Raw genomic sequence first — 26735 nt, 5'->3', positions numbered from 1 at the left:
TAGCAGTTGTTGTGCGCATTGTGCGCTTCTGTGCTGGATGTGCAGGCTCTTTCATTAAACAGCAGGGTATTATTAGGCAGAGCATGAAAAGCCTTTCTCTTCTCCCTGCCTTGTTTAAAGCAGGCCTGGGAGCAGCCGAGAACGCTGCGCAGTGAATCAAGCGCGGAGGGCCGGCCGGCCGGCAGGCTCAGGTGGCCGGCAGCCGCCACTTTACCCCAGCCCTTTCAGCAATTTGTCACGCCTGGGCCTGTTCCCGCTGCGCCAGCACGTGCCAGCTCCGTGTCGGAGGGGGCTGTTGGCCAGACGGCCCCACGGCCCCCGCGTCCCGCTGTTCCCCGGGCCGGCAGCGCCCGGCCGCCCGCTCCCCACCGCCCTGGCAACAGCCGAGCACCCCGCCGAATAAGCATCTCCGTAATGAGAAGTGAATGGCATCCGTCAGTCCCTTTAGAGCAGGGCCCAGGCGTGTGCCTGCTCTCCTCGGAAGTTTGGCAGCCTATTCATTAACAAGAGTCATCAGGAGTTCAGCCCATAATGGGGAGGCAGCCCCGAGCCAGGCGGGCTAATGCTGGTGCTGGCAGGAATGTGTCCTCCTGGGCTGCGGGAGAGGGAGAGGAGGACCGAGCAAATAACACTGTCAGCAGGTGCAAACTCTGCAATGCTGCGTATTGATTTTCTTTCTTCGGGCTTCCACTGGAAGTTTATAAGAAGATTTATCACGTATCAATCGTCCTCTGCTAGCATTAAAAGCAAAATTCTTTTTCCTTCTTTCTTCTTTCACCACCCTGCCTATAGGAACTTGCAGACAATTAAAATGCACTTTGCTTATTCCCTGTGAGGCAGAACACTAGACCATCATGTCCTATCTTTAAGTATCTCTTTACTCTTTTTTTTTTAATCCATTTCAAAATGTTTTTGTTAATGTAATGAAAGTCACAAATGGCACTTCAATATTAATTAGTAATGCTTTTCAGTTTCAAATACCCTCACCTGCATTATATTGTCACTGGTGTTATTCTCACTGCTCCTAATTTCTAAATCTGAATTGGCCTTTGCTCCCTCCTAACAGCCTTGCAGAGTCAGAATGCATTTCCCCCTAACAGAAACACAATGAGGATCTGGGAACTTTTGTTTTAAATGAGGAAGCGGAGAATGAGATGTCATACTGGCTCCTGCGAGCCTTAATTCATAAAGTCATACGTGAGGCTCTTCAGCCCATTGTAGATTTGTTTCAGACGTTATCCTGTTATTGGAAGTGTATGATTCACCTTCTGAGAAAACAGAAGCTGCAGACAAAAGGAAAAGATTTGCTTTCTCCACTGTGAAAAGCTGCCGCAAGCAGGGGTCCTATTAAGACAGCTGGAAAGTTGCTTCAGCTTGTTACGCTTGTAAGTTTTATTGGTGACTGGTTTTTGATTACACATTTGAATGCTGTGTGTTCCAGGTTGCCGAGTTTTAATTAAAAGGCAATAGTCTTGATTTTAGATTGCTTTGTTGTCTGCATTATGCAGACTATAATACATGCAAGTTGTGGAGTGAATTTTTCCAATGGACATGATTTGCTTAGCATCCATAAGATTACACCTTTTAGCACCTGCCTTAAATATAACCTTCACACTTTCAGGAATTGTGTTTATTGTGGTTAATTTATTTTAAGAAGTACAGTGATCAAATAAAGGTGGGGGTTTTCCCCTCTGTCCTGTAGCTTGTTTCTCCAATCTAATATTTTTTGTAGTCTCAGAGGGTCATTGTAAGAGGAATATTGTGTCCCAGGAACTTTTCCTAATGCCACAGCTTGTCTGTTGAAGGGGGGTTTGGTTTAAAAAAGCCTGCAGCCTGGGGGTTTGTTTCTGCCCTCAGTAACTTCTGCAATCTGTCAGTTCCACAGAGTCACTGCTTTTCATTCATGAAGCTAAAAGGTATCATCACCCTTAATTTCAAGCCATGAAGTGTGTTCACTCCTTGTTGCTCACACTCAGAACTGTTCAGCAGCAGTAGCAGCACAGGGTAGTTTTGGTCCCCTCTGGTCCCTGCCCGTGCACAGCCCGGTTGTGTTGCTTTGGGTGTGAAGTGCTGGTGTTTGTGTACATTGTGTAACAGCATTGAAATCTCCACACACGTTTCCTTAACCTGGTGCTTGCAGTTATGAGGAAAGAGCTCTGTATCTCGAAGCAATAATCCAGAACCATAAAGAAGTAATGACATTTGAGGATTTTGCTGCTCAGGTCTTTTCTCCTTCTCCCAGCTACTCCCTCGGTGGAACTGGTGAGTCTGCACGTTATTCTTCTCTTTAGCACTAAGAAGCACTTGAGCAGCAGATGTACACCTGTTTTTTGTAGATAAATGCTTGCAAATTCAAGAAGACCATTCTTCCCCTGAATCAACTAATGAATATCAAAAGGAATGATGACATTCATTTTAATTTGTTTTGCATCAGAGCTATTCACTCTGCTCCTTTCTTCAGCTATCCTGTTAACCCCCGAATCTAGCAAGGTTAATGAACTTTCTCTCAGTAATGTGCTCCAGTTCATTCAGGAGTGTGGGTTTCTTGCTGAGCTGGGAATATGTTGTTCAAAAGCTGTGCCTGAATCGGTGCTTACTTATCGAAAAATAGTTCCTCACAGTAGAAGCCGTTGCTACTAATGCTAAATGGGGATTATGCTGCTGAGATACCAGGGTCAGGGATTAATGCAAAAGAAATGTAAGGACTGTGTTCCATTAGAAAATCATAGCAGCCTGCAGCACGCTGGCGTTTCCCCTAAACATAATGAGCACATTTCAGGCTGCCTCCCAACACCTGGCCTGGAACCTGTTTGGGGTTGGGTTTTTTTGGCTGTATGTATGGATACACCTACATGTATGTATGTGTGTATCTACACACATGAATGCTGATCAGCTCTGTTCTTAAACCCTATTCTTATTCATCAGCCCTACTGAAAGGTGAAAATGTAGTGCTGGGCTCTGGGACTTTATTCCTTATGTGCCCTGTTAAGGTTTGAAGTTAGTGTGTGGCTGGGAAGGTGGGAACCACTACTTTGCTGTTTTAATCGAGTTTAAAAAAATGTCTCCTGAAAGGAAGCTTTTTTACCCTCCAGATTTGTTTTTCCAGCCTCTGAAAAGTATATGGTCACCATGTGTCAGACTCTTAACGATTCCTTAATCCTTTTTTACACTTATAGGGGGAAACTGGCACTTTCTAATTACTCCCTGCTACTCTTTCAGATTGTTTAATAAATTATTTCAAACCTGTATAAATGTTGCAGGACATCTGCTCTATTTCTCTTTAGCCTGACTTGTTAGCAAATATCTTCCATCTAAACTGAAAAATTGAGGGAAGAAATTAAATTTACTAAAATAAATCACTTACAAATAAAATCAGCCATGCAGCATTGTTTAACGTTACTGGCTCCAATCCTCGAGCTTTCAGAGCTTTGTTAGGAGATAAGAGGTATATGCATGTCCTTGCATTGGTCGCCAGGAGCAGCAGGCAGAAGGCTTTGGAGATAAGCAAGCTGGCAGAAGTAAAGGGGGACTGGTGCTATTTACATAATCGCGCCTCTGCTTCCTGGAGAGGCGTCAAGAAACACAGGGATGGCCTCTATTGATCTTTGTTGAACTGGAATACTAAACAACATTAGAAAAGCTTATAACTTAAAGCTTTGATTAATGTTTTCTACATTAAAAAGTAGAACAGCTGTGAATTAAATTCTTTTATACACTCTGCCAAAAAATCGGAGACAAAAAAATTATCAGTTTCAATAGAAATGTAGATTTCATGCCTGGTGTTTTTAGCACTTTGAATCATTTATCTGTTGACATATCACCAAACAAAAATGTAGATATATTGATATACTTTAAATGTTTTGCTCTATGCAGAATTGTATTTGGTTTTCAAGTTCTTCTTACAGCACACGGTGATCTTATTATAAAAATAAAGTTTGACAAGCAAGGACAGATTCATGTGGTAACACTGTAGTCATCGCAAGGTGGATATTGTATCAAAAAAATATTTAAAATGTTTCCTAATTTCTGCTTAAGTTTTTCAGAGCACTGTTAAATCGTTAGTACCTGAGCACATTTTTACTATTCCATGATTTTTTTTTTTTTTGAAGAGTAAAACCTGCCAGAGTCAGGTCCCAATTTTCAGGCTTCTGAACATCAGAATTTATTTCACGCTGTCAAAGAAACCAGAGGTCAGTCATGAGTCCTGGTGTCAAAATCTTGGCTCCTTGTGAGAGTCTCCTCATGTTACCAACTGTTTTACTTTCATATTTAGTTGGATATTACCAAGAGCAGTGTCAATCGTTGCTATTAGGATGCATTTCCCATCAAATACTGTCCAGGCAATCAGCAAGGGGGCTGGGGGACGCCCTCCCAGCTCAGCTACGGGGTCCAGTCAGTCCTTGTCCTAGGAGCTGTGGAGGGGGCAAGAGGGAAGGCTGAGGAGGGGGCTGGGAGCACAGGGCACGTACCTCACACATGTGCCAGCAGCACCCAGAAGTAAAGAACCAGCTTGGGTGCAGTCAGACTAAGTTTGCAGCCATGTCTTCATCCCTGTGAATGATTAGAAAGGGATGAAAAACTTGTGGAGCCACTGGGTCCCCTGTCAGGTGGGTACAGCCGGGGGCTGGGGCTGTGGCCGGCAGCAGCTCCCCGTTTTCAGCCATGAACCTGGCTGAGTTTCCAGTCACCTGTCCTCTGCTGGCCAAGTGTGTCTGCTGCCCAACACGTGCAGGTGGCGGTTCCCTTCATGTAAAGGGGGAATTTCTGTTCTGAAACAGAAAAATTGATCAGGGAGCAATAAATGTAGGGAGCTGACACAGGTCTGTGTTTCCCCTTCTCAAGTAACAAGCCAGCTGAAACTACTAACCCTGTGTAGACTAAACTTGTGAGGTAAATTTAAGATTAATTCTCCTCTGATCTTATTCTTAATACCACCGAATCGTAATCCTTCCATCGCTGCATGTACACGCGCACAATAGAAAGGGGTCAATGCGTAAGTGCACTTTTTATTAAAATTAAGGTTGTTTATATTAATTAACACAGCACAAGAAGGCAATGAAGAGCATGAAATGGATCATGTCTGTGGCTGTTAATGACACACGTTATTGGTGTATTATTAACTATAATCTATTTATTTGAACTAAGTGTTTTTATGTTTTCCGATACTGCCTCTAGGGATGCTTCCCCTCGATTCCGATGGGATGTGGGTTTCTTGAAAATATGCCCCAGCTTAGTCTCCCATATCACAAATAGTCTTGCAGGTGTTCCATTTTATGGACAAAAATCATCCCATTGACCTCTTTTACCAATTTCGGAAGCAGAGCTTTAAACCCCCTCTATGTATCTGAGATAGCCCTGTGTATCTTGAAGGTGGGAAATGCAGCCTGGTAGGCAGCACCGACATCCCTGAACTCATTTAGGGGATGTGCAGATTAGAAACAAAAGATGAGAATACGGTCCTTTGTTGTTAAACTGGTACATTACATGCTGTATTTTAATTAGGCTGGGTATGAGAGTCAGCCCAGGAAATCCTCCGTAATCCAGAGCTATTGAATTATTCTTATCCTTTCCCTCTGCAGATTTCTCTCATTTTAGAGGATGGGGTTTTAAGCAGAGATCTTTTTCTGTTCTTGCTTCCTCAGCCAAAAAGAAAAACAGTTATTCAACAAAACATTTGTGTGCTCTTAAAAAAAAATAATCATAAAAATGGAACAGGCACAAACAGATATGAGAGTGTTCCAACTTTAATTACCTCTGCTGACTAAAAAGCATTTGGGTTTGGTGGGTTCTTTTTTTCCCACTTAAGATCAGAAGCCAGAATTGTGTTAACTCTTAGAAAATGGAAGTAGCTGGAAATTCTAGAAAGGAAAAGAGAAACTCTCCCACCAGAGGGAGATTGGTACTAGGGGGTTTTATACTCACAAGGGCAGGTTTTTACTTTCAAGAGAACCTACAAGCCTGCTTTTCAGCAGCACAGACTTGCAGTTAGTGCTTCAAAGGGTTAATTGAAATGGGCACACTTGACTGCTGAGAGGACTGATCTAATCACTGCCATATCCAAGTGCATCTGTTCACCATGAGGTCATTCTTGTGCATGCTAATGATTTGGAAAATAAAGCATAATGCTTGACGTTATCAGAAAGGATATAGTGTAAATCTTTACTTTTTTAGTTGCTAATAGCTATTGTGGAATGAAGCTGCAGGCAGCAGCAGATTACTGCTTTCCATTTTAATTTTTTTAAAGCATCGTTTTCAGTGGAGTGTCAGGAAAACTGTGCTGGAAAACTCTGACATGTGGTATCTGTTGATAAATGGATTCTTTAATGAATATTATAGCATTGCCCAGGAGCAACACTTGAGTTGAGGAACTATAGACGTTTTCAGCATTCCCTGGTTTTAAAGACTTGGAAGCTGTGCCTGCTTATTTACATGAAACTGAGATTTTGCAGCCTTTTTGTTGAAAAGGTGACACATGCTTTCCTTTTGTCTCCAGACTTTTACATGCATACGTTTCTTGTAGAAAATACATGAATGTGCAACAAACAGGATTTGGTGTATTTTAAAATAAGTGCTGAGCTTTATCTTTCCCACTTCAAAGCAAAAGGAGTATTTCAAATGGCCGTATAATTTTAAAATACATTTTGGACAGAAACAAAAGAAAACCCAGAGCAACTGTTGTCTTAAACAGACTTACATTCTTTTTAATGCTCACTGGGCAATGATTCATTTTGGCTTTGTTTGCTTTGGTTTTGCTGGGTTTTTTTTACTTCTTTGTCTTGTATGTTTTCCTTGAAAACCTGTAGGATGTTTTGTCAGTTCTGTGGAGTAGGTGGAATAAAAGTCTTTCCAGGTTCTGGGTAACATTTTTGTGTATTTTTAGGGAAGCTGGAGCTGAACATCAGAAAATTCACATCTGAAGATGAGTAGTTGTGCCATGATACTGCAGCATATGCCAAGTATTGGGTTTGATAGATAGGACAGTGTTGCCTGAAGCTGAAAAAATTAGCTTCTAGTGGCTGGGACTTAGAAAATTCCAGCCTGCTGTGGCAGTTAGGAGCCCACTGCTCAGCTGTTGCCACTGTGGGAAGAGGCCGTGCTGGATCCATCTGGCGAGGCTTCCCAGCCGGAGCGGGCCACTGCCGAGGAGTTTTTACTGGGCTTGAGCTGCTGTGCCCAATCCTTCCTTTCCAGTACAGGCGTTGCCCTTACATGTGGAAGGAAGCACAAGGGGTTAGGTCATTAGCACAGGGCTCGTTAGGAGGTCTGTATGAACTCAGTTCTCAGTAGGTGAGACAGGGAATATGCAGCCCCAGGTGCCAGATGGTACCATTGCAGAGCCTGTCCCGGCAGCAGACAAAGAGGAGAAGCTCAGGGAGATGGCACAGAGGAGTGGGAGAGGCACCAAAGAAGGCAGGGCCCAAGGTGTTTCTTTTTTTATCTCCATCACTGCCAGGCTCAAAACCCTTGGCCCAGAAATACAGAGGTCTCCTGTCACTGTTCCTTCCTGCGGTCCCAGCTCACCTGGGAGCTCTCTGAGGCTCTGGCTGCATCTAAGCAGAGCCTGGTGGTGGATGGTTCTTCCCTGCTTGGGGAAACTGTTTCTTGGTCCATGGTAGCTGCTTGATAGCAGAGAATGAAAAGGTGCCAAATGACATTTTAAATTGAATCAAGCATAATTACCTGATTTAATGAAGGAGGCAAGTCAGGATGTTCTGCAGAAACCCAAATTTATCCTTTCTCCCCAGAGATTCCTTCGAGTGAAACAGACAGAATAAATCCATTTTATATTGTCCATTACCTCCTTCCTTCTCTACTTGAGAAACCCACGTAAGTGTATTCAAATACCATGACACAGAAATTCCGATCCACTTTCAGGATCTTGTAATGGCAAACCTGAGAAATCACAGTCATTTCTATGGATGTTATAAACACAGGAATAATGTTGCTGACTGGCAGTGCCGGGGTGGAAGGGCATCCCTCCTCCCACCAGAGCACTTGTTATGGCTGCAAAAACAGCACTAGAAATCAGAAACACCATTCAGACTCCTTCAGACTCAGGCAGTGAGAGGAAGTATTTTCCAGGCTTTGGTGTCTTCCTTAATTCATTAATCTACTCATAGATGTAGCAGTCTGAAGAGTTTGAACACCTTGCTGATAGTTCTGCATGAAGGAGTGAAGAGGAAGCTCCTATCTCCTCAGTAGACCATGGGCCTGCCCTGTGCCTTAGTCAGACCATTTCTGTTTGTATCATGCTGAAGGTTAGGCATGTCAACAGTGTGTTAGGGTGCATCTTTTCAAGAAAGATAAATTCCTGAGTAAGCAATATTCTTCATGTCCCTGTAAGGGTTAGAAATGGTCTACTGTTGAACAGGGCAAAGTCACAGTAAATACCATGAACCATGATGTGGCATCAAGTCTGTACCCCCTGTAGCAAATTCATCCCAGGGTGCCCAGGCCTGGCTCAGCAGCATACCAACCCGTGTGGAATAGCATGGGAGCAGCTGCAGGCTCTTTGGGTGTCAGGGCAGTTTCCCTGTGCCCACCACCCACGATGCGGCGCAGCCTGGTCCTGTCCCAAGGCGTGGAGGAGGTGCTGGGGCTGCTTCTCGCCCAGGTCCACTGTAACCTCAGAGGGGCTGTGAGCACTATGTCAGGGCTCTCAGCCTGGGCCCTTCCTATTTTCCATTGAGTTGATTGTCTCCAAGGGAGCTCTCCCAGCTACGATCTCCAGGAGAGGCGATGGCAAAGGAGGTCTTCCTCCCTAGCAGTCAGCACTGGGATGGGAAAAAATAGGAGCTTGATGGGCCTCTCTCTTCTGCCGGGTGACAGCTCCAGCTGCTTGAGCTCTCGGCTCCCAGAAGGCTTCAGGCAATGTGGCCCCTTTGAATTTTCTCCCTGTGCTGTGTTTGTCAGTCTCAGCAGAGCAGAGCCAGGGCAGGGCTGAGCTCCACAGCCAAGGATCTGCCTGCGTGGGCAGGAGACGTGGCCACTAACACCTCCTGCGGTCCCTCTGGCTGGCTGACCCGTGCAGAACTAATTAGTGGCTGCTCTAAGTCACAACTAATTAGAACTTTGATGTGTACATTTAGAGTTTATTTCTGAATCTCTGGAACGGTCAGGGCTCAGTACGGGCTGGTGTCAGGCACTCATCATCAGTGCTGGGAGCGCTTTTTTTAAGGTTGTTCCTGCCCTTGGCAAACCTGTAGTTGCAGGTTCTTCTTGCTGCTTCAGTGACAGCTTTTCCTATTTCTGACACCCAGGCGGTGGAGCAAAGCTCCTCAGGTACTAGGATTCTGGCTGCTGAGGTGGAACCACGTAGCTTCTGGGCTTTGCACAGACATAAGACAAGTGGAAGATCTCAGTGTGGGTGTAAGACAGCTGTCACCCCTGACAAAATATGAAATAATTTAACAGCTCCTACCAAACACGGCAATTCACCGAAGGGCCACATGGTCTAAGTGCAGCTCCAGTCATCTGATCTGCACCCTTGATGCAGCTGGCTGCTGTGTCTGCATTTCAGAGCATCCAGCATGTGGTTTTGCATGAACTCAGCCACTGCTTTATTAAATGTTAATTTCTCCAAAACACGCTCCCCTGAATGTGCAGGCTCGAGATGCTGCTGTGTTTTCAGCCATGTCCTTGTGAGTGGAGAGCAGAGCATGTCAAAATGCTAAGCGGATTTACTGGTATGGTTCTCTGTGGAATTTTATTACCTTCACAGTTAGTGGGAAAGGAAATAAAGATTTCCACAAAGCTGTCATGGCTGATAGGTTGATTGAGGGGGGGGATAGGTGGGAAAACTTCATGGGTCTTCTCAGCTATGAAGCTTTAAAATCCTCAGTGATCATGTATGATGTTGTCATCTGCTTTTATGTACTTATTAGCGAGCAGGCGTACAACGGCCCACGATGGGGTTTGCACATACAAGTGACTTTCCATTCGCAGGTTTATGTGGCCCAGTGATACAGATGTTGTGCAACAGTGGTTTAGGTCTCTGTGAAGCCTCAAATTCTACCCAGTTTGCAATTGTGTGACCACTAACAGTGTTGGAAATGCCACTGAGGAGGCTGTTGAAGTCCCACCGTACCATACCAGCACGTTTGACACAAGTTCCAGTTTTTGCCAACATTTCCTCCCTCTATTGTTTCAACTGACAGACTGACAGGGCAAGGGAGATGCCGATGGGAACCAATTTCTCTCCAGGTCCATAAGTGCGTAGCCATTAACTGTCTATTGCGAGTTGTCCCTGTGACTGGTGCCCACGGTGTGCTGAGTTTGCCGTGACGCCGCGAGCAGCCAGCCCGACCTCCAGGGAGCAGGGGGGTGCTATGCCTGTATTGACACCGTTTTGTGTTCTCTCTCTTTAGATTAGAATATGTAACGGTCTCGTTACGGTAATTGCCGCAGGTAAGAGCGATGCTTCCCACAGGCCCCGCTGGTGTTGTGCTTCATCACTAACAGCTCTCCTCCTCCTCCTCCTCCTGCTCCTGCTGTGCTTGGCGTGGCTGCGGTGACTCTGGGCTCTCTGGGTCTGTCTCTCTGTCCCTCTCCTCCCGCTCTGCACACTGGGCCCTGCGGGGCTCCCGCTGCCCGCCTGGGTAGCTGCTGCTCCCTCGGCTGCCCCTGGGCATGGCCAGCGCTGGTCCCCGCTGCTGTGCGAAGTGTTGGGGTGACAGCTGGGCCTGTTTGTGGGGGTATGTGACACAGCGGGGCAGGACAGGGCCAAGTGTGCCCACAGGGGCTGCACAGCGTCACCTCCACCACTTGGTTGCTTGCCTGCAACCCAGTGCAACTTGCAGGAAGGAGTTGCTGTGCACCTGTTGGTGGGGTTTCCCCCCCCATACACCTTTCGCAAATTTCAGATATTTGGCCAAGTTGTAAATTTTAAGCACTTCACTGGGCCAACTCCGAATCAGAAACTAGCATTTTTTTACTTGCTACACCACTGCGGAGCTGCTGCTTGTTTTTTTTACAACTTAAAATTTCACATGATCCTCTGAAACGAACACAGTAAGAGAGGAAAAAAAACAACCAACCAACCCACCCTCCTCCACATCCCTGCAAAAAGAACACGAACCGAGACTCTCACGAGCATCTTGACATCAGCATAGCATGATGCTGCCTTCCCTGGGCGCATGCGCAGCCCGGCCAGTGGAGCCTCCTTGCTCAGCAAAGTTGCAGCCTCCCCTTGCAAGGCAGCCAAGTCATTAGAGTGCCTGCCAGACAGCTTGCAAGTGGAATTATAATATTTGTATGAAAGCCTTTATCTTTCGTGGTTATTACTGGCTCACTCTGCAGCTGCTGTCTCCCTATCAATCAAAGCGGTTTCGGGGAGCTTCAAGGTTGTTTGCATAGCTCGGGACTGGCCAGAAGAAAGTTGGGTCTGAAGGAATGTGCTGACCTGCGAGGCGGGTGCTGCGGGTGCTCCCGGTGCAGCAGCCGCCCGGCTTTTCATATGCGCAGCCCCTGCATTGTTCAGCGCTTGCATGAATATTGCTTGAGCTTGTCCATTTGGTGAAAACTGTATTATTTTGACCATCTGCCATTCTGCTTAACTGCAGGAATGTAAAGTACGACACCTCCCTCACAGCCCTTCCCTCCCCCATGGTTTTCTCTCCACCAACAGCACCGCAGGTTGGGTTTTTAATCCAAAACTGACAGCTCCACATTTTTCATAGAAAGTTCCTTTACACACTAAGTCACATTTTTCACCTTTTTTTTTTTTTTTTTTTAATGCATTATTTCCCCTTCAGTCAATTGCCTTGAAGTCTCAGTCTGGTAAGTAAAGATTTATCTTTGAAATGCAAACACTGGTTTGGGCACTGGCCGAGGGGTTTCAAAGCAGCGAGACTTACTTTGGGTTTAGCAGCGTCCAGACCTCAGCATTGTTCCAGTCACAGCTTTGAGCTGTTGAAACACTCACAGTTAGCGAATGCCCAAGGTTTTATACCTTGTGGTGAGGGAACAGCATGCAGTGCTGCCTGTGCCCAGCAAACTCCATGGAGTTTCCAAGCATTATTCCTCAGGAGTAACAGGAACAGCTCAAGCTGTTAAAACACATGGAGTGGGGCTGCTGCAAGGTGCCCCCAACCAGTCCAGCCCTGTGTTGAAAACGTGGCTGAGTCAACTCAAGTCTTTGTTCTCAGAGGGTAGATGGAGTCCCTGGTGCCTCCCTGCTGTGGAGCTCTGCCCCCTGAGCCCTTCCCCTGCAGACACCCTGGGCACACAAAGCCACCAACAGTTTTCTGATGTATTTCCAAAGGGCAGGGCTTGCCCCATTTGTGCACAAGACTCTCCCCATTTCCCCCTGCCCAGTGGGCAACTCTGCCATGGGCAGCTTCGGCCAGGACACCTGCTGAGTTTTGTGCATTTTCTGCATGTTTGAGGGTCACTCCAGCTTATAATGAAGTTGAAGGATTAAAGATATCCTTGTAATCTATCACAGAAACTAAAAGCAAACAAAGGTGCAGCCCGAAAATATATCTCATTGTTGAATTGGAAATAGGTTTGTGCTGTAAAATGGAGCCATCAGTCTGGAGTTCAGAGATGGTCACCTGCTGCTGAGACTGGCCCCTGCCTTCACTGTGGGCTGAAGGCTTCCTCCATTCTCCCCACAGACTTGCCAGGTGCGAGGCTGTGCCTTCACCCCACCTCTAATAAAAAAAAAAAAACAAACCAACAAACACCTTTGTGCCAAGCCTTGGAGAGAAAATTGTAACATGGCTTAAAAATACTGTGCCCCAAGGGAGCTGATGAAATGGCACTGACACCAGCAGCAAGAGCAGGGCTGGGTTGCAACATGCTTGTTGGTATTCCTCAGAGCACCCTCACTGTCCCCCAGGGCAGAAGCAGGAGTCACACCCCCCCTCTTATTTTATTCATTTACTTCTTCATTTAAGAGCTGTATCCTCGCCTGTTCTCCATTCAGACAACCTATTTAGTCCTGGCCTGTGGGGAATAATTGAGATTTAACTTTATGCTGTTGAACAGCAAAGTGTAAACACATGTAGACGCTTCTCCAGCCATCCAGGTTCCCCAGCTCACAGATAAAGTTTTGGAATGGTGGCAATGAGTGCACCATAATGATGGGTACTCAATGTCTTGGTTAAGTAGTGGAACTGATTAGAAAGAAATTGGGTTTCTTTGGTTTCTTTTATCTGAGGCTAAGGCACCTTCTAGGTAGAGTGTCATGAAAGCATTCCTGCTATGGAAACTAATTTCCAGATCTCTGTAGTAGATTTAATACAGAAGAGCTGTTTAGTGCCATATAGCAATAATTTTTTAAACACACAATTGAAAGAACCATTTTCTCAGGTCTGTTACTTGGGTTTTGTTGGAGCTTTGAACGAGCAGGATGGGTGCACTGGAGCCCTCAGCACCTGCAGGGTCTGCGCTGGCCCCAAGGGGCTGCAGCTGCTGCTGGGGGCTCGCCTGCCCTCCTGGGCGCTGCCGACTGCTCACTGCCCAGCTGCTCCTCCCTTTTGCTGGAAGCTGGCAAAGAGAAATTCCTCATTTCCCCAGGAAAGCCCAGCATAGCTGTTTTCAGCTGCCTATGCCAAATTTCTACTACAAATGTCAAGTTCACCTGAGCGATACCTGCGATTAGTGTGGAAGAGGAGGTGGAGAGGGGCTGCCTTTTGCTGAGCAGTTCCTCTGATGCAGCCAGGCAGGCTGTTCCTCTCCAAGCGTGCTGTTTTCTCTTCCCGTTCTGTTTTCCAGGCTGCCTCCCTGCAAGCGCAAGCGCTGACCTTACTGTCGCCATAGGAATCGAGCTGGCAGAGCCGCCCTCGCCCACGCTGCCACGTGCCTCCAAGAGCAGAGTCTCTGGGAAGCTTCGCCGCTCCGCCAGTGCTCTCAGCAAGTCTTCCAACTGAGGTGCTGCAGGAGCTCAACTCCGGCCAAGACCTTCCAATAAATACGTTATTTACTGCAATTTTGGATGAGCACGTGTCGAAGGAGACAGGAGGGGGGGGTTTGCTCTGTAGCACTGCAGTTCTGCAGGCAGACAGACCTGGCTGGTGCTCTCATGTCCCCTGTGGTATCCTCTTACCTTTCACTCCATCATTTCTGTCACAAGGAGAAGGATGGGAGCTCTCACTGCTGAGGTGGCATCGGCAGCCTCAGCACCTGCGCACAAGTACTGGTGTCACAGCAAAAGGACACAGGCCAGTACTGAAACCAGTTATGTCATGTAACTTTAGAGCATTGTGTTTAGTCATTCCGGCCAGCACTTAATTGTCTTGTTAGGGAATTTCGTCTCAATAGAGGTTTTCATGACGACCATGTAACAAATGTCCCCTTCCTGGAGACCGGGTGAGTGATGGAGGTGCTCTGCAGTCTGTGTTCAGCCTTGCTCCCCATCCATAGTCTGTGGCCGTCCAGCACCAGTTCTGTGCATGTAGCAAAGGATTAGTAGTCATCAGGTCACTGACCTGAGATCCAGGAGGGAACTGCCTGTTCTGCAGAGTTCCAGCATTTGCATTGAAATCTGTGTAACCACGGTCACCTGTCACTGCCTGTTGTGTACAAGCCTGAAGCTGAAGGTGCTCAGCAGCCATCAGGTGCCACCTGTGGCAGAGCTGTGATCACTGGGGAGCTGCATCCTGGGCAGGCAGGAGGTACCCGTTAGCAGCTCCTGTGCCAGCCAGGTTTTACCTTCACATCTTTGTGCTTACTCTAGACAGAAACCCTCTTTCCCAGCACTACCTTTGGCTTCAGGATATAGTGCATGTGATGGCTCTGTACTGTGAACTACTCATTAGCAAAATAAAAATAACCAAGTTCCTTTTTGAAGAGCAAATGCTGCACATTTGCCATGACTACTTCTCACCAGGGTTTGAATAATTAGACCTCTTAGGTAACCACCTCACCTTGTCACAGCACCAAGGAAATAGCCTGCAACTTGAAGCATCTCTAGTTAGAATAAAATAAACCTGAAGGCTGTGGATGACGTGCAATGTCCTCCTGGCACCCTGTGTAGTAAGCAAAGCGTGTGTTTTCAGTAGAAAATGTATTTCTGTCTAGGTGTATCATAGGTTTATAGCTAAAAAACCCTGTATTGTAAAAACAAACCTGAGAGACCTCTGCAACCACTCGCTGTGAAGGGGGATGGCCAGACCCAAGGCAGAAATCAGTCACTGCTCCACCATGAAGGGACTCGTGGGACACACTGTGCCCAGCAGAGTGTGAGCTTCCTCCTACAACTGCTGCAGGACATACTGGGGCTGAGGCTGGGCCCCCTGGCCAGCCTGGGCGTCCCTGGCCCGCCTGGAACACACAGCAGGACGAGGAGACAGCTGTAAAGCAAATAATACTGTGTTACCTTTATTTTTTTGATGTTTTGAGTATCAGCATCTGCCCATCCTCTACTGTTGCATCAGACCTCTCTGGCCTTCCTAAGCCTTCTCAGGTCCAGGTCACTTTCTGTTCCGTTTTTGTTTGGTTTGCTACTCAGAGTTCAAATGCACAGCTTTGCATGTGGTGGGATTGAGTTGAAAGGGAGCAAAATGCACCACTGGGCCACCATGTTTTTTGCACTTCTACTTCTGTGTTGATGTGCCCACGCCCAGCCCTGTGACTGCCCGGAAAATCCCAGACAATTGTGTCAATACTGCCTGGAGGCAGCTCCAGGTTTGGCCGTGGGCTCTGAGGGGGTTCCTTGGCGTGGGGGCTGCCAGCTTAGCCCACAGTGCCCCTAGGCACCGGGGCTGGAGCCACTGGCACTGACCATGGACCTGCTGGGACATGGGCACAATGTGGCTGACCTGCTGGGAAGAGCCTGATTTGTGAAGGGGTTTTACTTTGATTCTTTGCCTCACGTTTTGTTTTTTTGCTTTCTACTGATTGTGTGTCGGTAAAGGAAATTAGAAAATAAAACGTATTTTAATTTATTTTCTTTTCAGGACCAGATAGGCGAGGCCATCTTGTTCTTAATTATCCAATAAAATGGTCTGAAATTATTTCAAAGACATTCTTCTGAATAAAAGGAGACTTTTCTTGCTAGAGCAATATGCATCTATAATTCAGGGAAGAATTAAAACACTGATGATGTAAAAAACACTGATGTAAAAAAAAAACACCCTAAAATATTAATTTGTAAAAATTCACCTGTGGTTTTGTACTGTGAACTGGACAACAAAGCTGTTCTGTCACCCCTCCCAAACTTAATAAATCTTAGCTGACAGCAGAATCCTTAAAAGAGCAGTGAAAGGCCAGTACCTGGTGGTGCGTGCGGCGTCGTGGGGCAGGAGGTGCCACGGCGGGCAGGGCTCTGCCTTCCCGCCTGCGGCCAGGCCGGTGGCCGCTCCAGCAGCTGCTCCTGGCGGCCCCTGGCCGTGCCAGGCCCGTCTCCCGGGGGTGCTGGGCAGGCTCAGGCTGCGGCCAGTGTGGGTCTGGCCCGAGTGCAGCTGGGACGGTGGTGCTGAAGGTGGTGAGCGTGAGGCTGCTGGCCATGCCCCAGCTCGCTGCTCTCGCCCCGTGGCTGCAGGCCGCTCTGATTTATCTTGGGGGAGCCCTCAGTGGCTGGGGGAGCCACCGAGCCTGTGTGACACCAGCCGTAGCTGCGGCTGGTGCTTGAGGGGCTTGCGGCAGCGGATCAGTAACACTTCCAGACCTCCAGGAACCCCGGAAGGGGTGCGTGATGCTGAGGCTGCCCCGGCCAGGCCAGGCCGCAGCGCTCCGAGATTTGCATGAACATTAAAAACAACACGTTTCTAATGGTGATTTTCTACTCTGTGGGGACATTGTTTGAGGAAATGGGAGGGGGTCTGTGCTCTCAGTCACAATGAAGTTGGGTGCTTATGCATTACCACCCACCGAGGTCAGTGGGAATGTGAAGGGATTATTTTGGCAGTGGGGAAAGACTCTTGGAAACGTCTTGGCCCTTTGCTGAAAAGAGATTATAAAGTCCTCCCTTAAATTGCTTTCAGGAGCTTTAGTCAGAAATGACTGAATCCAATTGGCTCCAGGTAAAGCCCTGAACACTTCCTGAACTGGGCATTTAGGGACCTGCTCAGCACTGGCCACACTTTGTGGGCAGCTGGGAGCTGGCAGCCTTCCTGGAGAAGGGATAGCAAACCGAGCCCAGCCCCACCAAACCCGGGGTCAAAAGGGGTGTCCCGTGTCTGGGCAGGCCCTGGGTGGGTGCACCAGGGCCCTGCCAGCCCTGAGGGACGTGGCCGTGGGGCAGCCATGGGGCACTGCAGGACACGGGGCTGTGGGCAGCATCGGGTGGGCAAGGTGTGGGGGCCGTGGGCTGAGTCACCCCGGAGCCACCAGCAACACGCTGGGAAGCGTCCACAGACAGGTGTGAGAAGTACAGGGCAGTAAAATAAGGTACACATAGACATAACAATGCCTAACATTTTTCTATGTATTATCCATCTTCTTGCTGTATCTATTAACTGATAATATACATTAATCACTATTCTGTATAATTATTAGTAATCAGAAAATTATGCATATCGTTATATTTATTGTATGCTGTAGTATATCTAACTAGATATATTTATAATATGTACATCTATCTATTAGATACCATATATATAATAGGTAGTAAGTATAAGCATATATATGTAGATACTCTTATGTTAAGCATAATACACATAATCTACTCTCTATAATACGTGTTATATAATGTATGTAATGTGATATACATTATATACTACACAGTATAATCCGTTACATATGCACTATATAATTAATAAATTAACATTTAATAATATTAATATCATTATGCACTCATTTTTATCAAAATAAGGATTCTAGGCTACATAAAGGTTATATATAACATACATTATGTTTGTGTGTATATATATGCAAGCATACACAGAGTATACTTCAGGTATCTGTGCACTTTACTATATGAACTATAACATTACTATATGAACTATAATATTGTATGCATAATATATGGTGTATGCATTTATTAAATTATTTACATAAGAAAATACAGTTCCATAAATAATTTTAGCATTAATAATCTCAATATTAATAATATACAATAGATTATACAATTAATTATAATGCATGTTACTATATATTGCATAATGCATCTATAATCTACTTCATAAAAAATGCAATGCGTTATGTACAACGGTTTATAATACTACAGATTATGCATAATATGTACATATGTATTACACATACATATGTGCATCTCCACATACGCTGGTTTCTGTATGTACACGAGTACATACACAACAGTGCATTATCTAGTGCATACTCTATATTCCATAATATAGTCCTACAAAGCTAATACATTCTACAAGAGAACATTATTTCATTATATGAATACTGATAATATATCAATAATTATATATAATGAATATATAATCTTATGTACTGTATATAATGAATTATAATAGCCATTCTACAGTAGGCAATATATACCTTATAGACATTATGATACATTATATCTCATATTTCATACCCTACTAGCATTATGAATTATACTTGTGCAGATAATCCATATACAATATACTAATATAGTAGCAAAATAATAGTTTTTTTGAACGCAGAATTATAATTTATTACAGGTCCCATGCAGATGTTCAGCATTTTCCTCACTTTTGTTGTTGTTCTTTCCCTTTGAACTGTTACTGCAATACATTCATTTACATATGAAAAACTGTAAAATTAGCAAATGAAATGATGACTTGGTTCCTTGTCCTGACAAACATCAAACCTGTGTGGAGCTGGAGTTGGGTCACTGACCCCCCAGGCACCCAGGCTCCCTGTCCCCAGCCCAGTGCAGCCTTTGCTCTGCTCTATGTCCCTCCTGGAAATCAGCTTCTCCCCCGCGTAGGAAAAGGGTTAAAAAACAGAGTTTGTCTCAAAAGCACTGTGGTCCTCCCACAGCTCCCGCACTGTGAGGGGGGTTTATTATTACCTACAAACAGCCATTCTTTTCCACAGGGAACAGGTGGTTTAACTGGAGCAGGCAGACAGCCGTCACAAAGAATGTCCAAGTCACCGCCACGGGAGGATGTATTCCCAAAAGTGTCCCGTCTTCCGGAGCAAGGCCACCTCTCTCGTGCCACCGCCCTGCCGCCGTCTCTGCCCATCTCAGTCTCTGCCTGCCTGTGCTGATGGCAACAGCAAAACCAGAAGCTGGGGTCAGAGCATTACAGGGACGTTTGTGCCTTGGTTAGACACAATGCATCTTCTCAGCCCTGCACTTAGATTAAAAGAGATTTTTTAAATCAAAAAATCCTGCCCTGCAGCCTCTACCTGCTGGACAGCCCTGTGAAAGAAAAGGCTGCACTTGGCATGTCCATCCCTCTGATTAACATATCAAATGTTTCCACGAGGCAGACCTTTGTTCTGCAGATTGTAAACTAAATTTAATTAAAACCATTTAAAGGCATAATGAGGCTTTTTATCTGCATGGAAGGATTTGAGATGTCTGAATGTAATGCTCAAGATGCAGGCAGCCCCGGCACCCTGCTCCCCAAGGTGCCCCAGATAATTCACTGTACCCAGCTGCTGTAGCCATGCTGGCCCAAAATGCCTGCTGGGATCCAGCAGTGGGCTTCAGGACAGAAGGTGCATCAGCACTGCTGCCCCAGAGCACCTCACATCACCCCACACCTGCCGGGGACAGGTGGGCTAGGAGCTCCTTGAGCAGTTCTCCCTCCTGCCAGCTCATGACAAAGCCACTCAAGTCTTCACACAGGTTTGTGTGGGGAGGAGGTGTGACATCCCCAGCCAGAGCCCCGTCCCAGAGCCGTTTCTGGGCTCACCACATCTCCTCCCACGCACCTGCCCCCCAGCAGACCAGAGGATGCTCAGTAGGGCCCGGCTGCTGCCCAGCCAGCCCCCAAAACCTGTGCCCAGCCGTGTCTCCCAGTGAGCCCTCCAAGCGAGACAGCCAAGGGACGTACCCACTGCATTCGTGGCTGCGAGTGATCATGTTGTTGATGTCAAAAATCGCTACAAGATTGACCCTTGGACCTTGGAGAAGCAGCATCCCCAAACCCATTCCTCTGCTAGCAGCACTGATGTCCCAGACAGGAAAAGCTCTTCCCAGCCTCTTGCCACCTCTGCAGCACAAGCGGTGTTGTTACCAACCTCGAAGGCTGCTGTAACTCATCTCCCTGGTTCCTTCCAGTTTGCAAACAACCCATTTTGGACCATGTGTTCAGCTCTGTGTGCTAGGAGAGCAGGAAGGCTCCAAACATCCCTGCCCACATGCGCAGAGAGCAGGCAGTCTCTGCGTCTGCACGCCAACAGCCTCCAAGAACTGGGAACTGCGTCACATTTGGGGTAGGATCAGCGTTTTCCATGGTGCCCAAACCTGTTTCTGCTGGATGCATTGCGAGTCATCAGCAAATTGATTTGTTAGCTGACAGCAGGAGGCTTTGTTTGCACAGCGCTGGCCGGCCTGCGCTGCCGGATGGCGAGACCGTGGCACCGAAAAGGCAACACCTGCATTCCCAGAAACTGCGAGTTTCAGCCACGCCACTCAGCTCTCAACACATCCACTGGGATAAAAACAGGCTTGAGGGTCTCATGGATGTGGAGGTGGATGCAAAGGAGAGCTGGGCTGAGGTCCCACAAGCTGGGCGGTGGGACAGCACAGCGGTAGGGACTGATCCCTCCCCAGAATCTTGCCCAAGGGAGGCTTCCTGGGAGCGGGCAGCAAGCGTCAACACAGCAGTGGGGCAGTGCCCCACACTGCAGTGCCGTGATGTGGATTGATCCCCGTAAAATCCCTGGGGCAGCTGGTGCCTCATGCTGCTAAGGACCTTCTCCAAGAGTCTTCAGTGGTGCACGGGTGACAGGATGGGGGAGCCCAATGGCCCAGCAGCTGCCTCGGCCAAGGCTGCAGCAGCCTGGCAATGCCAAAAGTGAATCTCCTGCTTTCCAGGGTCCTTGTGGATGGAGCTCAGTGTTCAAAGTACTGCAGTTTCACCTCTCCTTACTCCCCCTAAGACACAAGCCGTCCCTAATCACACTTTCCACTGCAATGTACGTTCCCATCAGCAGAAGATGCAGAAGCATGGGTGCTGATGGCTGCCCTGACAGTGACATTTTCTGACCCCAGCAGATTTTATCCGACTCCTACAGGGACAAGCATTAATTTACTTGACTATTGGGAAACTGATACAAACATGAAGCAGTTGGTTTTGACCTGTCAGAGCCACATGCCTAGAGCAAAGATTCTGGCAGGGGTACTGCTGTGAAGATGTGGATGGAGCCTCTCTGAAGATGTGCTGGGCATCGGTCTGGAAATGCCATCCAGTGGCCCCAGAGGGTCACCACGTGTGTTGGCAAACTCCCCTCGGGGAGCACAGAGACCAGCCCACCTGCCCACAGAGAGCTGTGACAGCCCAGCATCTGGGGCTTTCCAAAGCCAGGGAAGACAGCAAAGGCAAAACCACACTTCTTGCCAAGCATGTTTTCTGCCCGTATCTCTCAGGCTGCTGGGGCCATGTTCTCTTTTTCAGCATATCAATTTACAGCTAAAACCACAGCTTCGCCTAGACCTGAAGTCAGTCCCGGTATAACGCAGTTGGTTTCCTAGGAATCCAGGCAACAGAAGCATACTGGCTTTGGTACTTTTTAGTCTGACCAAACAAGAACAAAACCCAAACCACAAAAACTAGCTTTTCTTTCTCTAGAAGCTTTGCTGTATCAAAAAATATGCAGACATGTCCTGGGAAGCTTTCCTGCAGGAAGCTCCAGAAGGTCACCTGCCTTTCCCATGGCACGTGGCTGCGTCTCAGACAAGAGCCTTTAGGTGAGTGCACATGAACAGTTTGGGAACCTCATCCAGCCACCAAAAGGTCTTATTGTCCCCAAAACAGAGAGTGTCAAAACACCCAAGCCGAGACATCTCAGCCCAGACTCAGCCCTTAGCATGCTGGTAGGTGACAAGGTTATCTGTGCTTAGGGTTGCCAAGCAGACCTGCATGCTATGAGGTTGGCTCCATAGCTTCTCCTGCCGGGAAAGGGAGAGATCGTACGGCTGTGCTACGACACCTGTAAGAGGGGTTTCACTGATCCAGCACACATCTTGCCAACTCACACTGATGTTACAACATTTTTTTGTTAAAAAAAAAACAAAACAACTTTTTGCCCAGACCCACATAACTCCCAGGTACAGAGCCATGCCCTGTAGCCCCCAGGCATATCAGAGCTGGTGGCCCAAGCCACTGCTGCTTAAAATATTCCCAGGACTATGCATGTCCCATGCTGAGCTACACCAGAGGCCACGGGACACAGCCACTTGTCCCCTGGCAGGGTGCAACAGAGTGCTTTGCACCTCCTTTTCCCCCTCCCTTGCAAGTTTTTTCAGTCTTCTGCTCCAGATGGGAGTCTTTGCCAAAAACCTGTTGTTCGTGTTAGATGCTACAGAAATCCCACCACAGGGCAGAGTGAGAGCAGGCAGGATCAGGCTTTAACCTCCAAAAATGCATGCAAAAGCTTGGCCGCCCTGGCACCAGCCTCCATAGCTCCCAGTGAAAGCAGATGCAGTTGCTTTAGGGGGCCCCTTACCCCCCCACTGCAGTGTGCTGAGCACAGGGGAATCCACCCAAGCAAACAGCACATCGTCACGCAGGCAAGGCTGTCTCCCAGCTTTCCGCATCTCTCTCCCTCAAAGCTGACACCCTTCCCAGTGTTTTCCCTGCCAATGCTTTCAAGGGAAGCTCGCTGAAAGCTCTTCTACAGCTCTTCCCAAGGACCAGAAGCAGAGCACAGGGACAGTCTGTGCCTGGTGACAAGTGCAGGGCCAGTGCTCAGCCCATGGTGTGGGGCAGCAGCCCTGCGCCCTCCTTCACACAGTGAGGCAGCCTTCCCCTGGGACCGGACATACCTCACCCTGCTCTCCTCCCCTCCTTTAATTCCTTTCTAATTAATCCCATCAAAAGGTGCAGAGCAGGCAGGTGCCTACAAGGGTGCCTGGCCAGCTGAAGTCCAGAGCCTGGACCCAGCCCCCCCGACAAGAGCCCCTCAGGGCCAGCCCAGCAGGGAGAAGCAGGAGGGAGCAGGGGCACACTTGAATTTGAAAATATTTTATTTGAATAGTAAATAATTATACAGTTGAAACAGTTCTATTGAAGCAACTCTATAAATAGCTAACAGTTAAGAAAATAATGTGTGTAGAAAAAGAGATTGCATCTAAAAGTAAGAGCTGTCGGTTGCACAGGATAAAATGGTTCAGATCGTGTTATTCTAGGTATAAAAGTTAAAACCTTTTTAGCAGATCCCTTTAGAAAAAAAAGATCTTCTAAAACGCACAGTGAAATGGCAGGCGGGGGGGGAGACAAAAAAGCACATCGGAATATCGGCAATCAAATAATATCATTCTTCATAGTTAATATAAATAAATAACGAATAAATAACATAATTACTCAAACCAACATATACAGATAGTCAACTCATGAGCTACCATAGTAAGGGCAAAACGAACAGAAAGTTGGCATGTCACAGTTAAGGCAGTTTCTACAGCATTTCTGGAGACCATCAACAGCAGAGTCAAGGCATTTGTGGCTATACTAAAGGAAATTCTCACTTCTCCTCAAGCGGTTTGATCTGTTCACATTTATAAAAACCGAAACGAACGAACAAAAAAAACCCAACAAAACCCAACCAAACAAAAAAACCCAACAAAACGAAAAACAAAAAGATACCCCGGAAGGTAAGTGTAAAGCCAGATTCCAGCAGTTCACAAGCCGTATTAAAGCTAATCGTGTGTCGAGTCCGAGGCACAGCCCGCGGGACGCGTTCGCGGTCCCAGCCCCGGTGCCGGTGCCGCGGGGCCCCGGCAAGGCACGGGCGGCTCTAGCAGGCGGGGCGGAGCGGCACCTGGAGCAGGATGACCTGCCTGTTCTCGGAGGGGTGGCACTTGTTGATGTGCCGGGTGAGGCCGGGCGAGCTGTAGAAGGTGGCGGGGCAGTACTTGCAGGGGAAGACCTGCGCGGCGTGCAGCAGGCGGAGGTGCCGCTCCTGGCTGCTCTTGCTGGGGAAGGTCTCCCCGCACACCGGGCACAGGCGGCACTCGGCGGGCGGCGGGGCGGGCGGCTCCTCGGCGGCAGGCTCGGGGGCCGCTCCCGACGGCGGGGCCGCTCCCGGTGCCGGAGGCGGGTGGCCCAGCAGGTGCTTCCGCAGGTAGGCCTGCCGGCGGAACCGCTTGGCGCAGCGGGGACACTCGAAGAGCCCCTCCTCGGAGCCCGCCTCCGATCCGCCGCCGGGGCTCGGCGTGTCCCGCTCGCTGCCGCTGCCCCCGCCGCCGCCCCCGGCTTCCTTCGGCGGCTCCTCTGCCGGCGCCCGGCCCGCTTCGGGGCCGCCCTTGGCGGCGGGCGGGCGCGGCTTGTGCCAGCGGCGGTGGGAGGCGAGGTTGGCGGGACAGGAGAAGACCTTGTCGCACTCGGGGCAGCGGTACTCCACCCGCACGATGCGGGAGCAGCGGTGCTGGGCCAGCGCGAAGGGGTCTCCGTACTCCTCCTTGCAGAGCTGGCAGATGAACTCGCCCAGCGGCCGGGCGCAGCCTCCCCGCGCCTTGGCCGGCGCCTCCACCGGGCCCTCTTTGATGCGCAGCCCCAGCACGGGCGAAGTGGTCACCTCGTCCTCGAAGGTCAGCTTGCGGATCGCCTTCGCCTTCTTGCTCGACGGGGCCTTCTGCCGGCCGGGCTCCCCGGCGCCCGGCGGCCGCTTGGCGGGCGGTGGGCGGCCCGAGGCGGGCGGCGCGGCCGGGGCGGGCGGCGCGGCCGGGGCTCCGCCGGGGCCGGTGGACGGATCGGCGTGACCGGCAGCAGCCCAGAGCTTGAGGTCGGCCGGGGCGAAGAGGAGCGGGTCCATGGTGCCGGGCACGGCGGGGGCGGGGAAGGACTCGGCGGAGACGGGCGAGCCCAGGCTGAAGCCGCGCTCCAGGTACTTGTCCCTGCTGACGGGCCGCGTGGGGCTGTACAACGCCTGCACGGCGGCATCGGGCGTTCCGAAGGGCACCGGCGGCGAGTCAGGCGGCGGAGCGACGGGGCAGGCGGGCGGCGGAGCGGCGGCAGCAGCAGCGGCGGGGAGCGGCGGGCCGGCGGTGGCCTCTCGGCAGCAACGCGCTCGGTAGGAGATCGGAGTGGGCCGCCGGCTACGCTTCACCAGGAAGCCCCGGGGCATCTTCGCGCCGGCGGCGTCCCCGGCCCTGCCCCGGCTCCCGGCCCTGCCCGCCGCCGCCGCCGCCTTTAAGCGGGCCGGGGCCATTGTTCGGGCCGGCGGCCGCGGCACCGGCCAATCAGCGGCGGCGGCGGCGGGCGGGGCGGGTGCACCTGAGCCCCCCGCCCCCCCGCGGCGGCACACGCCCGGCCCCGCCCCCCGCACGCTCCGCGGCACGCGCGCGCCTTTGTGTGCCGCCCCGGGGCGGGCGGCGGGACCCGGACGGGGCGGGGGGGGCGCGGGGGTCCTGCTGCCCCCGCTCTTGTCCCGCACGGAGACGGGCCGGCACCGGGGACGCGGGGAGACGGAAACTTGGCGCGGCAGCAGGAGGAGAAAGTCGCGTTAGCGGCGGCTGCCGACGCCGGGGCGGGGGGGGGGGCTTCCTGCCGTCGGGTGGGTTTTGTCCGCCGGCGGCACCAGGTGCTGAACGAAGGGTCTGTCGAGTGGGGAGGGATTACGAACGGGCCCGCCGGCACGCGCCCGGCCACCTCGGTGAGGGAAATGCCCCCTGCTGCTGAGGGGACGCGGTGCCAGGTGCCCTCGGGGTCCCCCGGCGGGCGCGTCCGCGGCAGCCCCCCCCCGAGCCGCCCGGCTCCTCGCACCGCCGCGGCGGCGGCCCGGCGCTCGGGTACCCGCACGAAGCGTTCGGCGCAAGGCAAAGCAGCGGGCGTGCGGCCACCCCCGGTCCCCCGCGCCCCCCAGGCCGAAGCGCGGTGTAACGGCAGACCCGGGCCCGGCGAGGATGCGCCAGGCCGGCGGGGTCCGCACCCACCCCCGGCAGCACGGCGAGCCCGCGGCAGGTGCAGGCGCCGGCGCCAGGCTCCGCGGCGAGGCGAGCAGCGGCCTCAGCCCCGCTCCCCCTTAACCCTTTGTCCGCGGCCCGGGGGCTGCGCGGGGACCCGGGGGGGCGGCCGGGCCGCGCGCCGCAGGTGGTGGCCCGGCGAGGGGGGAGGAGCGGGGCCGCCCCCCGCGGCGAGCAGCCGGCCGCCCCCCCCCCAGCCCCCCCCCCCCCCGGGCCCCCCCGCCGGCCTTTGTGGGGGGCGGCGGGGCACGCGGGCGGCACGCGAGCACCGGCCCCCCCGCGCGCCGCCTTTGTGCGCCTCATTAGCATAAAGCTGCGCGACCCTCCCGGCGGGCGGCACAAAGGAGGGGGAGCCCGGGGAGGGCTGCGCCCAGCACCGGGGGCCGCCGCTCTCCCGGGCGCCCCGGCAGCAGGGTCGGGGGGAGACGGACGGAGGGGGTGGGGAAGCGACCCCCCCCCCCCACGCATCGTCCCCCTCCCCCGCGCCCGGTGGGACAGGCGTGCGGCGGGGCGGGGCGGCCTGCGGGGCATTAGCATACAGCTGCGGGCCCGCGGGGCACGCGCCGCCGCCCACCCCGCCGGGGCTGCACACCGAGAGCCGTGCCCCCCTCCCCCGCCGGGGCTGCACGCCGAAACGCTGCCCCGCGGCCGGGGCTGCACGCCGAGATACTCCCCCAGCCCCCGTCGGGGCTGCACTCCGGCCCCCCGCGTCCCTCGGGGCTGCGCACCGGGACCCCCTTCCCTGCCGGGGCTGCACACCGGGACCCGCCGCGGCTCTAGG

General features: G+C 50.7%; 3 protein-coding genes across 11 annotated transcripts in view; 1 reads left to right on the top strand and 2 right to left on the bottom strand.

The window, feature by feature from the left end:
* The window catches only part of RALGAPA2 (Ral GTPase activating protein catalytic subunit alpha 2), a 129325-nt gene extending 113127 nt beyond the window's left edge, over window positions 1-16198 (top strand). For 5 of the 6 annotated variants that reach the window (XM_051614317.1, XM_051614315.1, XM_051614314.1 and 2 more), the window contains 3 exons: window positions 2141-2262; window positions 10368-10407; window positions 13720-16198. In XM_051614317.1, coding sequence (XP_051470277.1) covers window positions 2141-2262; window positions 10368-10372 — 127 coding nt within the window. In that variant the 3' untranslated portion in view covers window positions 10373-10407; window positions 13720-16198. Of the gene's footprint in view, window positions 1-2140; window positions 2263-10367; window positions 10408-11753; window positions 11779-13719 lie in introns of all 6 variants that reach the window. The other variant, XR_007888979.1, reaches the window with a different exon arrangement.
* A 1487-nt stretch (window positions 16199-17685) lies between these two features.
* CFAP61 (cilia and flagella associated protein 61) overlaps window positions 17686-26735 on the bottom strand; it is a 115119-nt gene continuing 106069 nt past the window's right edge. For 3 of the 4 annotated variants that reach the window (XM_051614319.1, XM_051614320.1, XM_051614322.1), the window contains one exon: window positions 17686-19085. In XM_051614319.1, coding sequence (XP_051470279.1) covers window positions 18786-19085 — 300 coding nt within the window. In that variant the 3' untranslated portion in view covers window positions 17686-18785. The remainder of the gene's footprint in view (window positions 19086-26735) is intronic. The other variant, XM_051614321.1, reaches the window with a different exon arrangement.
* On the bottom strand, window positions 23003-25200 carry INSM1 (INSM transcriptional repressor 1). Its single transcript, XM_051614329.1, has one exon. It carries the CDS (start codon window positions 25198-25200, stop codon window positions 23788-23790), a length of 1413 nt encoding a protein of 470 aa, XP_051470289.1. The 3' UTR covers window positions 23003-23787.

Source organism: Apus apus, chromosome 3 (genome assembly GCF_020740795.1).
Source record: "Apus apus isolate bApuApu2 chromosome 3, bApuApu2.pri.cur, whole genome shotgun sequence".
NCBI lineage: Eukaryota > Metazoa > Chordata > Aves > Apodiformes > Apodidae > Apus > Apus apus.
Note: the sequence above shows the minus strand (reverse complement) of the source record. Positions and strands in the feature narration are given on the sequence as shown.